This window comes from Leopardus geoffroyi, chromosome E1 (genome assembly GCF_018350155.1).
Source record: "Leopardus geoffroyi isolate Oge1 chromosome E1, O.geoffroyi_Oge1_pat1.0, whole genome shotgun sequence".
NCBI lineage: Eukaryota > Metazoa > Chordata > Mammalia > Carnivora > Felidae > Leopardus > Leopardus geoffroyi.
In genome coordinates this window covers 44,915,019-44,930,501 of record NC_059330.1, presented here as the reverse complement: position 1 = coordinate 44,930,501, position 15,483 = coordinate 44,915,019, and the positions used below count along the sequence as shown (strand labels likewise).

Sequence of the window (15,483 nt, the reverse complement as noted above, 5' to 3'; positions counted from 1 at the left end):
ATTAAACATAAAGCTTCAAAAGGAAAACATAGGAGAATGAAACAACCCAGGTGTACATCCACCAGAGAATGGATAGACCACTTATAGTGTATCTGTACAATGGGATATACTACTTGGCAATAAAAAGGACCTAATTACCAACTTGGAACAGTATGAATGAGCCTGGAAAACATTCCTGAGAGGAAGAAGCCGCTCTTGGTAATACATTTATATGAAGTCCACTAACAGGCAAAGCTACTTTACAGTGAGATAAATCAGAACGGTGGTTGCCTGGAAGGAAGGCAGGCAGGCTGGCTGGGAAAGCATGAGGGATTGTCCGGGGGCAATGAGGATGGTCTACGTCTTGACAGCAGTGTGAGTCACAAAGGTATATGCATCTGTCCAAATTCAAGGACCCGCACGAATTAGATCCGTACGCCTACTGTATGTACGTTACACCTCAAGAGAAAATTTTAAAATGAGAATGTTTTACATATTTTTAAAAAAGGAAACCTCAAAAAACTTTTCCTCTGCTCCCTGACCCCAAAATCCTGGCTATCGGCCCGTTCACTGTGTGGAACACAGTGGGATTCTGCTGCGTCTAACGTGTGGGTCAACGTCCATGTTCGCGAGAGGGTCTGAAGCGGGTGACGTGGAATGACCGTCACCTAACACAATGACCCCTTGTATATGTGCCATCAAGACCAAAAGAGTATTTTACTCCTAAATCAACAGCCCACAGCACTCAGCCTGCCCTTCCTCTCTGCTTTCCAATTTTTGTTCTTAAGAACACTTGACTGCTCACGAAGTGGCAAGTATAAACAGATGCTGGGCAGACCCCAACTCGCTTCCACACACGTGGCCCATCAGGATGGACGGCATCTAACCTAATGCCCCACATTCAGTTTTTAAATGAACAACACATTAACGAGCAAGACAGAAGAGGCAGAAGTGAAAACAGCATGAGGCATCACGGACAGGCACTCGAACCCTGGGTTCAGCCCAGTGACGAACAAGCCTCCCCGGAAGAGATCTTTCGGGTCAAACTTTACCGTTGCCAGCGGAGGCCAGAGACATGTTTTTGCAACGACAGTGATGGTGAAATTTAGGCTCTTGCTAAAGATTCTGGTTAGCTCTGGGGCGCCTGGGTGGCTCAATCAGTTAAGCGTCCGCCTCGTGATCTCGGCTCAGGTCACGATCTCACGGTTTGTGAGATCGAGCCCCACACCGGGCTCTGCGCTGACACCTCGGGGCCTGCTTGGGAGTCTGTCTCTCTCTGCTCCTCCCCTACTTGCACGCACACCCTAAGTAAATTATAAGTAAACTCTAAAAAAAAAAAAAAAAAAGATTCTGCTTAGCTCTGAAGGCAGATTATTTCATCCCTGCATGTAATACAAGTACCCAGGGGCGCCTGGGTGGCGCAGTCGGTTAAGCGTCCGACTTCAGCCAGGTCATGATCTCGCGGTCCGTGGGTTCGAGCCCCGCGTCGGGCTCTGGGCTGATGGCTCCGAGCCTGGAGCCTGTTTCCAATTCTGTGTCTCCCTCTCTCTCTGCCCCTCCCCGTTCATGCTCTGTCTCTCTCTGTCCCAAAAATAAATAAACGTTGAAAAAAAAAATTAAAAAAAAAAAAAAAAACAAGTACCCAGCTTCTAAAATCACCTGAAAATTAACATAAATTTCAAAAAATGTATTCCTTTCCAGCCACAAATTTCCCCCAGCCACGGCCCAGCAACTTCACTCCTTTTAATGGTTTAGGCAGGAGTGGGGTGGGAGGAGGATGGAGAGAATCAAGACCAAAAGGCGGGTAGGTAGCAGCGGGTGTACAGAGGAAACTGAACTAGAAACCTCACGTTCCGACCCCAACCGCCTCACTGGGCTGCCCTGCGCGTCCTTCTGGGGACAGCACAGGGGCAGATGCCGCTGAGACTCCGCAGTGATATCAGACTTTGATAGGAAGCGAACATTCGCTTTCGCAATAAGCTCTAACCCCCCACCGGGTCGACGTCAGTGCGACACGGGGAGGCTTGTCCTAAAAGGGTTGTACTGTTTTCCCGAGATATGGGCAATTTTCTAAAGAAAGGGCAGATTAATCATCACGTATCAGTTCAGATTACAGCAGGTGGCCGTTCAGAAAGAGGGGCACCCGCGAAGCTGTTGGAGACACACTTCCAGACCACCAGAAGCACCACGGCCGGCAGCAGGGCGTGAGGGTCACTTGTGGGCTGCCTGACCTTCTCCCTGGTGACGACGGCAGGGGCTGTGCAGCAATGTACTGAAGTCCCGCGGGGCTGACGGGCTCAACGCGGTCCAACAAAAACTAAGATAAATCTCACACTTCCGAGTGACTGTTTCTCACAGCTCAGTGGCTGGGAGTGCTGCGTTCACAGGGGACCACACCCTGATAATAGGCACAGCCCACACCCCATTATCCATTAGAGCTGATACAGGAAAAGGGCTGAGGCTGAAACATCATGACTGACATCAGAATCTGTGTAATGTTTCTGTAAACCGCTCCCAGGGGGTTTGAGCCTCGGCCAGTGGGGCGGGGCTTCTAGGAATACCTGGGACTACAGAGAGGGCAGCTGCTACGGGCCAGCCCAGATGCTCTAGAAGCCCTTCTGTGCCTGCGGCTAGTCAACCCAGGCAGCCCTCCGGCCCCGCCCACAGGGGCTCAGTTACAAGAGCACAAAAGGTCTCGGCTATCAGGTGGTCGGCAGGAGGGGCTCTCCGGGAAACCACGTGAGGGCGAGGGGCCACATGTGGCCACGTGTGCCTTCTCAGAATCGTGCATTCTGTAATTTCGGCAGTTGTGGGATTTCTTGGTCTTAGTGGTGCCTATCGTAGCAGCCACTTTCATGGTAAGTTCAGTAAACGGAAAAAGACCCAGATACCAAGTGATGCCAAATTATGGTTCGTTGCAAGCACAAGTAGCAGCTGCGGGCGAAGGGAAGGTGGTCACTTGTGGACTCCTCATACTTCAGCTCCAAAAGAAAGGACCCCAGACTCAGGGCTCTGTCTCACCACCAAAGTAACAAAACGCGAGGATACGTAACCAAGACGTCAACGCGGGTACCCAACTGGTGGATGAGGCCAGAACGAAGGGCCTCCTCCCTGTCCCCCAGAAAAGCCCCCACCTTCAAGGTCAGTCTCTGGGCCCTCAGTCCGTCCAGAATACTGTGCCCGCCTCCGATGAGGTCGTCCATGCCATGGTGAATTTTCTGGAGGGAGGAGTTGAAATGCAGCGAGCTATCCATTGGGATGGTCGTGTCAGAGTCCTGTGAAAGAGACACAGGCACAGGATTAGCTCTGCTGCCTGGTCAGCTCCTGGGGTCCCAGCGGGTCTGACTGCTCCGCCTGTCGGCCAAGGCCAAGCCAGAGAGACAGCCAGATACACACGGCCTGTGAATTCCTGCCTCTCCACCATGACCACCACTTAAGAAGGAACATCAGTCCTGCAAGGTCTTGCTGGGCTTCTCCTGAAGGCTTTCTCTGACTACTCCCCTATTAACTTAGCTTGTTCCAAATGTTCCTTTCCTTGGCTTTCCCTTAACACAGTATTACAGGTTTGCTTTTGTTCTGCAGCTGTTTTATCTACAGCTGTCGCTGCACTTAGACGGAGTCTGACTAAGGACAAAGGAGACGAAGGCCTAATGGGTAGTCGGGATGGGACAATTCTCCTCAGCGGTCCAGAAAGGGCTGTAAAGAAATGAAGGAAGAAAAAAACTGACACCGATCAAGTACTTTCCACCCTGATGCCCATTACCCTAAGCTCACTTAATCCTTATCCTAACGTTATAACACAGTTACTGTACTATCCCCATTTTAGAGGTGAAGAAACTGAAGCTCAGAGAGGTCTAAGATCACACAGAGCTGTTCAGTCCAGCGGGGCCTGTATCTCACTACTGAGTGCAGAGCCGACCCTCTTAACCATCTTGTGGGAAGAAACACTGAGACTGGTCTCAGGGCTCTAAGTTTACACCAGAAGCGGACTGGATACAGAAGGCAGTCAGGACTGGCCATAGTTCCCTTCTTTCCCGCCTCCCGACAATCGCACATTCTTTTGCCATGCAGGGTCATTCTCCCCTCTTTCAATCACCATGAAGAGGTTCAACCACCTCTTCCTTGCTGCATACGTTCAGAATCACTTTTCATGCACCTGCTCCCAGTGCCCCCTGCTAACACAGGAGCGTTTCGAGAAGCAGGCGGGGACCACAGCTTTTCACTTTTTCACAAGCTTTACTCTCAGCATCTTAAACAATGTTCTGCATACAGCTAATGCTCAGTAGGTCACAAGACTCCAGTGTTTGAATGAATCAAATAGAGGCTTCTCTTCATTCGACAAGTGTTTATTGAGTGCCTTCTGTATACAAATCGTTCTTACCCTTCCGCCTGAAAGGGTAGACCTAATTGGGCATTATCACTCCGAAAAACATATCATAGTTCCAGCTCAGAGTGACCGGCAAGAAGTTCATTTGGCAAAGTCAACTTTGATTAAGGGGCACTGCGTGCAGAGCACCACACCGAGCTGATATGCAAACAAAAGAATCCTGAGCGATCATCCCTGACCTAAAAGAGGTTTGAGTACCCAATGCCATAGCGATCAAAAGCCCACACACCTTTTGGCGTGTTGTAGAGTTCATTACGCTTTTGAAAGGCAGCTATGAAAACTTGAAACTACCGAAAGGAAGGAAGGAAGGAAGGAAGGAAGGAAGGAAGGAAGGAAGGCAGACAGACAGCTGTGCCTACCACTATGCCTCCAACACGTCCTCATCACACTTCTGAATTGTTAATCAGTGTTACTTGACTGCTTACTCTAGAGAAGCACAAACTACACAGGCACATTCTGAAACACTCAGGGAAATTTGCTGCAAGTGTGGACACAGCAGAGAGACTTAAGCATCTGTGAAACGTGGGCTGATTTGAATTCTGATGGCAGGCTTAGAGAGCTAAGACCTCTTTAGAAAATGAACCTCTCTGTTAAAACAAAACAACCCAAAACCCACCTCACTTGGTGGAAATACATTATCAGGGACCTGAAAAAGGCCAGTGTGTCCTCTAGCCATCAACAGCCATGTGCAGGAATGGATCCTATTAAGACCGAGGGGCAGGGGCAAGGGTCTCCCAAAAACCGAACATGCAAACCAACCAGGCCACTTTCGAACAGGCTCAAGTCAAGCAATCCATCCAAAACAAAAGACCTGTTAACAAATTCCTCCAAATTGCTGCTCAGATTTGGGGCAAAAACATTTTAAGGCACCTGACACGGGAACCACACACATACACAGCACGATGGCAAGTGCCCGCAGGCAGCTTTGAAATGCTGCCCCTCATGACAAGTGGTTTCAGTTCTCATCACCTGTCTCCATCTGATCAGAAACCGTTTCCACCATGTGAACTTCCACCTCTCAGTCAAACCCAGGTCATTTTCACCCCTGCCAACTCCTTCAATTTAACTGCTTCCACTTCGGGTTTTCGTGTTAGAGAAGGAGGTTCCCTGTCTAGGTCTAGTGTCTGTGGCAAGGCACAAGGCCCACTGTTACTTCCAGTCGATCGGCTTCGGACACCCCCCACAAAGATGAAGCTCCAGGACCGAGTTTCAGTGGCGACGAGCTGCCGAGTGCCTGTAGACACTGCCCCCCCACCCCCTCCCGCCCCCCAACCAGGAGCCTGGCTTACGTTAGTGGTGAAGGTTCGAGACAGAAGTTCCTCTCGCTGTCTCTCCTGCTGCTCCCTTGCGTATCGCCGATGCTGGAAGTTTCTGAGAGCAGTCTGCAGGTGCTGGACATCATACTTTAACTGGTCAACACGACTGGAATTGATGGAGACAGAGATTACATTCCAGAAACCCAGGGCCGCACATTTTGAGCGGCCAGCCTTCGTATTCAAGAAAGATGCTTCCTTACTTCTCCCTACACCACTGCATGCTGTCCCCACCAAAATGATCTGATTTTGATCACTGATGTTGAAAATAAAGAAGCGGCCTGTGGTTAAAGTACGGTTGTAGCACAAGAGATCCCAACAGCTTTACTTAAGCATCTGCTGGTCTCTGATTCTGGATGCATGACAGGGAACAGGTGACAGGAAGCAGGCTCAAGGACCTCTCCCTGACCTGCCATGGATTATATCGCTTTTCAAGAAGGAGCCCAAGGGCACCTTTCGAGTAAAGCAACAACAAAGTTTCATAAGAACTTTTGGGAGCAGGGGCTGGGCTGGAGGTGGTGAGGGTTTTCATTTGAATTTCATGGCGGAGTATCAAATGTTAGATCAGTATTTCATTATAAATCGGCTGATTGAAGTGATTAAGGGCAAGATTTCATCTCAATCCAAGAATGCAGCAGGAACCAGAGGGCAGTGCACACCTCCCTGGCTGCTGGAGGCTTCAAGTAAGGCCACGGGTCTGGCCAGAAAAACGGTATTGGAGGCAAAATTTCAAAATGACCCAATGTAAGGAGACACAGGCTTCTGAGCCCCTAACCTCACAGGCTTTTTATTTTGAGGAAGTATCATTGAAACGAAACCGTGCCCTTTAGGGGGACTTCATCTTCACAGTCTCAGTTTTTCAACGTGTAAATGGATTTTCAGAATATCTGACAGCCTCCCCTGGACAAGAGGCGTCACAACACTCACAGTTTGGCATTCTGTCTTTTGTTCGGGGGCTCCTTGCTGGACAGAATCTCCAGACGTTCTAGATGGCTGAATATCTGGTCAATGCTTGCTTGGATTTCGTTTTCTACTACTGCACAAAAGAGAAAAAAGAGTAATTGCTGGAAAAGAGACAGTGAGCTTAAATTAGAATGATACAATAAACATGTCTTTTTCCATATCCAATAAATTCAAAGAAACCCATTCGAAAAGGAGAAAAACGCATATCGTACTGAATAATGGAAAAAAATTCAAGTGATACTGATTCTGTAAATGTTGTTCTAAACACACACACGCATATATACATGTAGCTGTTAATGTCACAGCAATGCCAATTGTTTAAAAAGCTACAGATAAATCTGTAGAAATAAATTTCCTGCCTTTAGAAAATAAAATGAATATTTGGGTTGTCCAAATAAAATATTTTAAGCAAAATGCAGTATCTTCTGAAACAGAATGAGGTCTCTTTTCCTTTGAGATTATTCTCAGATACGAGTTATAAATATCTAGTAAGAAGGCTGCCAATTGAATTCCCTACAGTAATGAGGTTAAAAGAAAAAAAAGCACAAAGGGGAAGATTAGTGTGTGAAACACAGAGAAGAGCTCCCTTGAGGCTTTCCATAAGGACGGGCAGGCTGATGCTGGAATCCCCAAAATAGACTGAATATCACTAGGAAAGGCCCAGGAAAGAATCCACAGAGGTAAAGATATGATAAATACAGTCATTTTCCTTATCCCTCTTGATAAACAGTCAACATGACCTCTTTTCCATTTCTAATCATGTGACAGTGAGACTGCTGGGAAGGCAAACAAAGCAGATGGATAGGAACTAAACCGTGTACAAAAAGGGCACCCAGGGGGGCGTCTGGGTGGCTCAGTCGGTTAAGCATCTGACTGTGCCCGACTGCTGATTTCAGCACAGGTTGCGGTCTCACGGTTCGTGGGATCGAGCCCCACACCAGGGTCTCTGACAGCTCAGAGCCTGTTTGGGATTCTCTCTCTCTCCCTCTCTCTGCCCCTCCCCTGCTTGTGTGCTCTCTCTCTCAAATAAATAAATAAATAAATAAACAAACAAACAAACAAACAAACATTAACAAAAAAAAAAGGTACCCAGATTGCTTCTTGCCCAATAAAGACACGACAGTAAAGAAGCAATGTGACCCTCCTAGGCCAACCTGCAGCAGCTAACATATGCACTGTAGATTAGAACAGGGTGGGGCACAGAATCCAGAAAAGAGATGCTTTTGACGCTCCGAAAAGGAGGCATGAGCAAACAGAAAAGGGCATGGCGACAGCCAGGTGGGGAGGTGAACGGGTGGCTTCAGCAACGTGTGGGTAACCAGTGGCATCTGTTGTGGCCAGCTCAGAGAAAGGACCTTTTCTGGCCAACAGAAAACTGTAAAACAAAAAGCAGCACTCTTCTCAAATGAAACCACAGTGTGGGAACTACACTAATTAATATTGCTATTCGTTTCTGAATAATCCTCCTAAAAAGCCACAGTTCTCAGCTCAGAAGAAATGACCAATTCCAGTTAAACATCTCTGAATTTGTACGGAGTACATTCCTCCCAGGGCTCGGTAATTAGATTAAGACAGAGGAGAGGAGGTCCATTCCCATAGGGCCCTGTCAGGGTGAGTTGAGGGGTAATGGGGGATAAGGCCTGTGGGATTCCACGGGGCGCAATGAGAGAAGTCAGAGGCTTTGCCAGAGGGTTTTTCTGTCCACCCCTAACAACAGAACTCCTTCGGCATGGAATCATTAAGCCCCTGAGGCAGCAAGGCGGTCAGGAAACCCAGCCCATTAGCATCGTGTCATCAGGAGAAAGGACTCTGGTCTCCATAGTTAATTACTCACAGTGCAGAGACTGCTTGTCCGCGGTCTCCAGGCGTCCCATGTGAGACTGGATCTCGTGGACCTGCCTATCAAAGGAAGAGAGAGGAAATGAGTGAGACAGGAGTCATCAACAGTGCTTCGGTCAGGAAAGACAAATTTTCTGATGCCAACGTGTAACTGATTTAAATCGACAGCATCACTGAACTGTAAACTTTGTTAAGTGGCACTTTAGGCCACATGTTTTGGCCTGGTTTCTAATATTTTACCATGAATATTAATAAGAACACTAACAGGCGGCGCTTACTAAGTGCCTGCCACATCAGAGACATTCCGCAAAGTCAATAACCCTTTGCGGAAAGGACCATTATCATCTTCGTTCTATAAATAAGACAACCGAAGCCCAGAAAGGTTATGTAACTTGTTCAAGGTCACACAGCAAGTGATAAACCTCAATCCGGACCCAGCCAATCCCACTCTCTGTTCTTTGACCCGATGGGCTGAGCGCTGGTCTGTACTAGGGAGAGTCAAAGGGCAAGAAAGATATAATCCTTGTCCTTGAGAAACAATGTAATTAGGAATGACAGGCCAGAGAGACATGACAAGTCCCAAGAAGATTTAGGGGAACATCACTACATGTAAGTGTAAACAAAAAGGAAGCTGAGGGGCTACGCGCAGTGGCGTGGTGCCAAGGAAACGTAAGAAAATAAGAGTAAAAGCTGGCGGAACCCGGTGGCGTCAAGTGAGTTCTAAAGAGCACTCTGAAGACGGAAACTTGACCTGATGAGGGAAGAGATGAAGAAAAGGATCGGCAAAAAGGCACGTGGATTACAAGCAGGTGGGCCTGCCCGGAAGCGAGTAGGGGTCGGAGGGGAGAAGGGATGAGGCGCTCAGTGCGAGAAAACTATCAGAGGAAGGTCCTGAAAGACGGGGATGTCCCGTCCGGTAAAGGCCTTTCCCTGGCAATCCCAGGCGAGTGCCACCTCATTGGGAAATGCGACACCGTACCCTGGCTCGCCAACGTGGTCTCAGATGGCGCGCCCTAGCGTGCTCTCCGGAGGCTCCTCGGGGCTTGACCAAGGTCACCCCCAGAGCCCTTCCTAGCAGTCGTCTGCGATCAGTTCTGGAATACTGCCTATGCTACCCCAACAACGGGCTCCTGGTGCTTCCGGTCTCTCACATCAGAGGCACAGGAAAGCAGTCTGCTGAGCAACTATATCACCTCCAACCCTTGAGGGAAAGGTCAGCAACCAGCCTCCACCATGAGCACCACAATCTGTGAACCCAAATTTACCAATGCAAGCCAGAAGCCCAAACTGGGTTTCAACTCTGTCTTGTCTTTTCCAGGGCTTTCCTGCGGACTCTAAACATGACCCATGGCACCAGAAGCAAGGCCAGCGCCCTACTGAGTCTGAGCGCACCTGGGTAAGACCCACGGCCCTGAAAGGAAACTAGAAATCACCACTAGAGATGGAGGGCCCAGACTGCTCCTCCGGTAAGATAGGTCCTGATAGTGTAGAATGAGGGCACGTGGAGGTACGGAGGTAGATGGAGGAACACAGCTTGAGTTAACCAACATCTGGGTCAGGGTAACCACAGAGACAGCAAGAGGACTGCACGGCGACGCCGATGGGAAGAGAATTAGGATTTTACCGAAGGCCTGCACGTAGGCCGTGAGGTAAGTTGTCAATGGCAGCTTCATAGAGCAAATGTGAAAATTAGCAGTATTGACAGGAACAGGAACAGAAGAAAAAAAGGGAGGGGGGCAGGGGGCAAAGAGTATCCAAGACAACTCTGAATCAAGTATGAGAGGGATGACCTGGTCCACCTGCTACGAGGACTTATGACAAAGCCATAATAACGACACAAAACCAAACAAAACAACATCATTGCAGTGCGGAGACAGACAAACCCTAACCCTGACCCAGGAGCAAAGAATAGAGTCCAGACACAAAAAGAAACGCGAGATGGTTTAAAGCCCAAATGTAAAAGGCAAGGCTTTAAAATTTTCTGGAGAAAATACAGGAATGCATACTATGACTTCAGGCTGAAGAAGAATTTCCTAAACAAGGCAAAAAACAATACTGTCCCCCAAACCACACAAACCACAAGACCCGTCAATTTGACTACATTAAAACAAAACACCTGTCTACACCAAAGACGCTCTAAAAAAATAAAATAAAAAGACATGCAGAGACTGGAAGATACCCGAGGCAGATAAGAAAGGACTAATGTCTAGAGTATATTAAAAAATGCTGCAAATCAACAGGAAAAGTCAAAGCACTTTTGTAAAATGGGCAAAGAGCAAATGACAGAAAAGAAAACCCAAACATATCTATATCTATATCTATATCCATATCTACATCTGTATCTATTATTCCACATGACTAGTAATCAGAAGAATGCAAAGTCAAAATAATGAGATAGTACATTTCTCCCATGGATTGACAAATACTTAAAACTTCAAGGACGAGGGCTTCATGGCAGGCTAAATAATGGTACCCAAGGGATGCTAGCAAAGATTTCCAGCATTCTACCACAGGACTGCCTTCAGCTCTACGTTTTGTTCAAGATTTTTTAACAAACCAACTTACGTTGATGACATTTGCACACGACTCTGTGCTATAATGAGCCTAGGTTAGGATGTTGTACCACAAAACAAATAGTAATATTTTCATTTAGGCTAAAATAGTAAGATGAAATTTGTCAGGGATGAAAAGCATTCCCACTTAAGACTTTTTTAAAAAGTCCCCAATGTACAATATCAAGAGGCATTCCATCCTGGGAGCTGTCTGTTAAAGGCCCCTATTAAAGACTTCCCCTGACGGAAGATGGATGAAGAGGATGACCGGGGAAGAGTCTAGAAGTCAAGTCATGAAGAGGAATGGTCAAAAGAGCTAGTGATAATAAGCCTCTGAGAAAAGAAAAGAAGAGAAAAGAGAAAAAAGAAAAAAGAAAAAAGAAAAAAACACCTCCATTAAAATGGGGCAGCTGGTGCTTGTCAAATACGTAGAGCTGACAGAGGCAGAGGAATGGGCTCATTCTCCACTGCGGCTCCTGAAGGGAGAGCCAGAACCAAGAGCCCCATTCAAGAGGGTAGCTTTCAGCTCAACATGCCCCTCCCCACAAAAACCCCAGAATAATTATGAACTCTCTCTCTTCAAGCAAAGGAAGAAGGGGGGCGCCTGGGGGGCTCAGTCAGTTGAGCGTCGACTCTTGGTAGGCTCAGCTCATGATCTCATGGTTCATGGGTTCGAGCCCCGTGTCGGGCGGGCTCTGCGCTGACAGCTGGGAGCCTGCTTGGGGTTCTCCCTCTCTCTGCGCACCCCCCCCCCCCAACTCGTGTTCTTTCTCTCTCTAAACTTAAAAAAAAAGAAAACAAGGAAGAAGAAAAAGAGCTCCTGCATGTTTAAACACAGGGTACATGAACTGCTTCGGGTTTTATAAAGGGTCTTCCTGACTACAGGGAGTTGGAATGGAAGATTTTGCCAGTCCCTTCCAATTTTTAAAGTCTATGAGGACAGGGTGAGAGATGATGGCAACACTCACCCTATAAACACCCTTCAGGGGGCTTATACTGTTTTCTAAGCCAAAATGGACAAACTTTAAAGTTGCAGGGAAACAATACTGACTTCTCCCACCTAAGCTCCAAATGTTTTGAATGAACTAGAAGAGATACGGCCAAGAAAATGATTCCAATCTCTACATTTCATGCCTGGGAGGAAATCAAATGCAAAACAACAAAGCAAGTAGGCATGGCATAGGGGGGACCACTATGTGGCAAGTCTGTTTTAAACCAAACTGGGAATTCAGACAACACACTTGAAGCCAATAAGGAACAGGTGATGCACAGGCAGGACTTGGGGCGGGCGGGGAGGTGGACACTAGAAACCAGAAGTCTTAGCCCTGTCCAACATGGGGTCCGTGGTGGGCTTAGGTAATAACATCACCAAGCAGAGAGACCTAATAGTAAGAAAACAAGGTCACTGTTCCTGACTAAAAACAAACAAACAAACAAACAAACAAATCCAGTCTGTAGAAATGAAATTGCTTTTTAAAAGTCCATGGAACTACTCTCATCCTTTCATATACACCTATTTTGTATCCATGCTGCCTCTGACCCCTACGAGCAGGGAAGAGTTTTAGAGTTAAAAGATACTGGTTGCAAGTTCTGGTCCCACTACGGACTGGCTGAGGAACCAGGAACAAGCCATTTAACTCCTTGGTGCCTCAGTCTCCGATAAAACAGGGTACACACATGAATAAATAATCACAATCATTTAAAGGCTCATAGATCCAAATGCAATATGAAATTGCTGTGTAACCTTTACGGCATCATACAAACATTTGTGGTTGTTTTTGCTTTACTTAAAAGTAGTGGGAACCATCTGGTCATTTTCACCTCACCCACCTTGCCGCTTCTACATTTAGCCTCTCACCAGAAGGCAAAATCAAAAAAAGGAAAAACTGGTCTTCAGATAAGGTAACAGTTTTCACACCCAGCTGCTCACCAAAATCACTTGGAGAGCTTGTTAAAAATAGAGCTTCTTGTGCTCCAGACCTACTGAATCGGAAGCTCTAGGGATAGAGGGACCTAGGTGGCTTAGTCGGCTAAGTGTCCGGCTTCAGCTCAGGTCATGATCCCACGATTCGTGGGTTCGAGCCCCGCTTTGGGCTCTGTGCTGACAGCTTGAAGCCTAGAGCCTGCTTCGGACTCTGTAGCTCCCTCTCTCTCTCCCCCCCCTCCCCCACTCACACTCTAATTCTCAAAAATAAATAAATATTTTTTAAAAAATTAAAAACAAAAAGAATCTCTAGAGATAATAAGGTCCAGGGCACTGAGTGATCCTAGACTATACAGGGGACAAATACAGACACCTCTACAACCACTTGAATATCAAAAATAGAAGCCTGGCCACTTATTCATCTATAAAGTTCATCCTAATGCAGTATTACTTAAGCATAAAATGTTTATTCTGATTTTCACCTCCCCTCCCTCCCCCACTCATTGCTCAGGCAGTTAAGAAGGAGTTTTCAAGATACAGAACTTTCAAGTACTGATTTCATTCCAATGTACTGGTCAGGGACATGGCCAGAGATAACCACAAAGTGGGTTCAAAGTTCCAGTAAAATTAATATGCTCAGTTACTGTTGTGTCAATTCAGCCTCAATCATTAATTTCTGCAACTGCAAAAGTTAATTGCTGACGCTCGCAGGATTGTGTGTTTCCTTTTTTTTTTTTTTTAATTTTTTTTTCAACGTTTATTTATTTTTGGGACAGAGAGAGACAGAGCATGAACGGGGGAGAGGCAGAGAGAGAGAGAGACACAGAATCGGAAACAGGCTCCAGGCTCTGAGCCATCAGCCCAGAGCCCGACGCGGGGCTCGAACTCACGGACCGCGAGATCGTGACCTGGCTGAAGTCGGACGCTTAACCGACTGCGCCACCCAGGCGCCCCTGTGTGTTTCCTTTTAAGACACTCAATCACCAGTATCATGAAGCTGAAAGGAGCCTCAAAGTTTATGAGCTCCAAACTAACATTTTATAGATCAGAAAAAGAAGTCTAGAACCAGAACTCCCAGGACTGGTTCAATACTTCAGGGGAAAGACAGACTAAAAGATCTGTCCTTTCTTAGTAACACAAAAATAATTCTATTCATTCCTTTTCCAATGGACTCACAGGTCTGATTATTTAAGTCCCATCATATATATAGATATAAAATTTTTTTTCTAAAGTAGTCTCCATGCCCAGCTTGAAGCTTAACGCAGGGCTTGAACTCACCACCCAGAGATCAAGCCGTGAGCTGAGATCAAGAGTCAGATGTCCAACCGACTGAGCCACACAGGCGACCCGTCCCTTCTTACAATTTTTATATGAGAATAGGGCTCCCAGGGTAAGAGCAAATTCTGTCGTTTTAATACTGTTACAAAGTAGGTTTTATATTTGCACTCAAACCAAACACTTCATCATTATGGTCTCTAGTATAAACCAAATCAAAAGAAAAGGGAAAAAAGTGTAGCAGCAACAACAGATTAGTGTCAATCAAGAGTAGGGGCTGACGTCATTTAGGAGCTGTGAGTTACAATGAAACTTATTCTGACGACCTTAGCTCAATGATGGATCTTTCTAAACTGCTAAAGACGATTCCGTTTGTATTGTTCATTTACACTCCATCCAATCCTGCCACACCTTAGATTTTTTTCGGACGTCCCTGGGCTCTCCAAGTGAATAGTAAACTATGTGTAGGGGCCCTGACTCCCACCATCTCTACCAACCCAGAGCAGTGAGTTGGCAGGTGCTGGACAAACAATTATAATCTGTAAGTGTGACTTTCCCTTCACCTAATCTACTTAGCAGGTAGTCGCGGCCTCGAAGATCCCATGAGCCGTCCGGCCGAACGTCCCCACGCATCAGGCCGGACCCTCCATCCGCCGCCGACTTGGGCATCCCGCCAGAGACAGAACTTCCGAGCCGCCCCCGGCAGCGCCCCGGCGGAAGGACTCGGCCTCCACACTGGCGGGCGCCCGAGGCCCCAGCCAGGGGAGCCGGCCTCGCCCAGCCTGGCTGCGCCCCCGCCCGTGCCCCGACGCGGCCCTCACTTGTGCGTTTGCTGGTACAGCGGCTCCATGTCGCCGGCCCCGCCGGGTCCGGCCCTGGCTTCCTTGGAACACGTCCTCACAGCCCCCCTTCCGGCTTCCGGCTACCGGCTTCCGGTCGCAGGACCCGCCCCCTCCTGCCGGCCAGGGCTGCCCCGGCGCGCGCCCTGCCGGTGGTGATGGAGACAGAAGAGGAGGGCGACGGGAGAAGAGGCCCGGACAAAAAGGCTAAGGGTAGTCAGAGGCACTGCCGCAGATCGGGGACGAGGAAGCATAGTTGTGGGTAGGGGGTCGGGCTTCGGCATCGAGTCAGGCGTTGACAAGGGCAGTCGGAGAAGTAGGGACGTGAGGTCCTCAGAGCAAAGCTGCAGGAGAGCTGGTGGACACCTGCCATTCCCCAGCGGAGGCAGGCCCGGGGGGCTGTTCTCGCTCT

The 15,483-nt window shown here is 47.8% G+C and overlaps 1 protein-coding gene across 10 annotated transcripts in view; it reads right to left on the bottom strand.

Moving 5' to 3' along the window:
• Positions 1-15,184, bottom strand: part of GOSR2 (golgi SNAP receptor complex member 2) — a 70,233-nt gene extending 55,049 nt beyond the window's left edge. For 3 of the 10 annotated variants that reach the window (XM_045489333.1, XM_045489336.1, XM_045489339.1), the window contains exons 1-2: positions 6,607-6,712; positions 5,656-5,788 (exon numbers count right to left, since the gene is read on the bottom strand). In XM_045489333.1, the coding sequence (XP_045345289.1) occupies positions 5,656-5,768 (113 nt within the window). In that variant the 5' untranslated portion in view covers positions 5,769-5,788; positions 6,607-6,712. Of the gene's footprint in view, positions 1-3,113; positions 3,255-5,655; positions 5,789-6,606; positions 6,716-8,476; positions 8,542-14,795; positions 14,890-15,053 lie in introns of those variants that run through there. The other 7 variants (XR_006715096.1, XM_045489334.1, XM_045489335.1 and 4 more) reach the window with 6 other exon arrangements.
• Between the last annotated feature and the right edge of the window lie 299 nt (positions 15,185-15,483).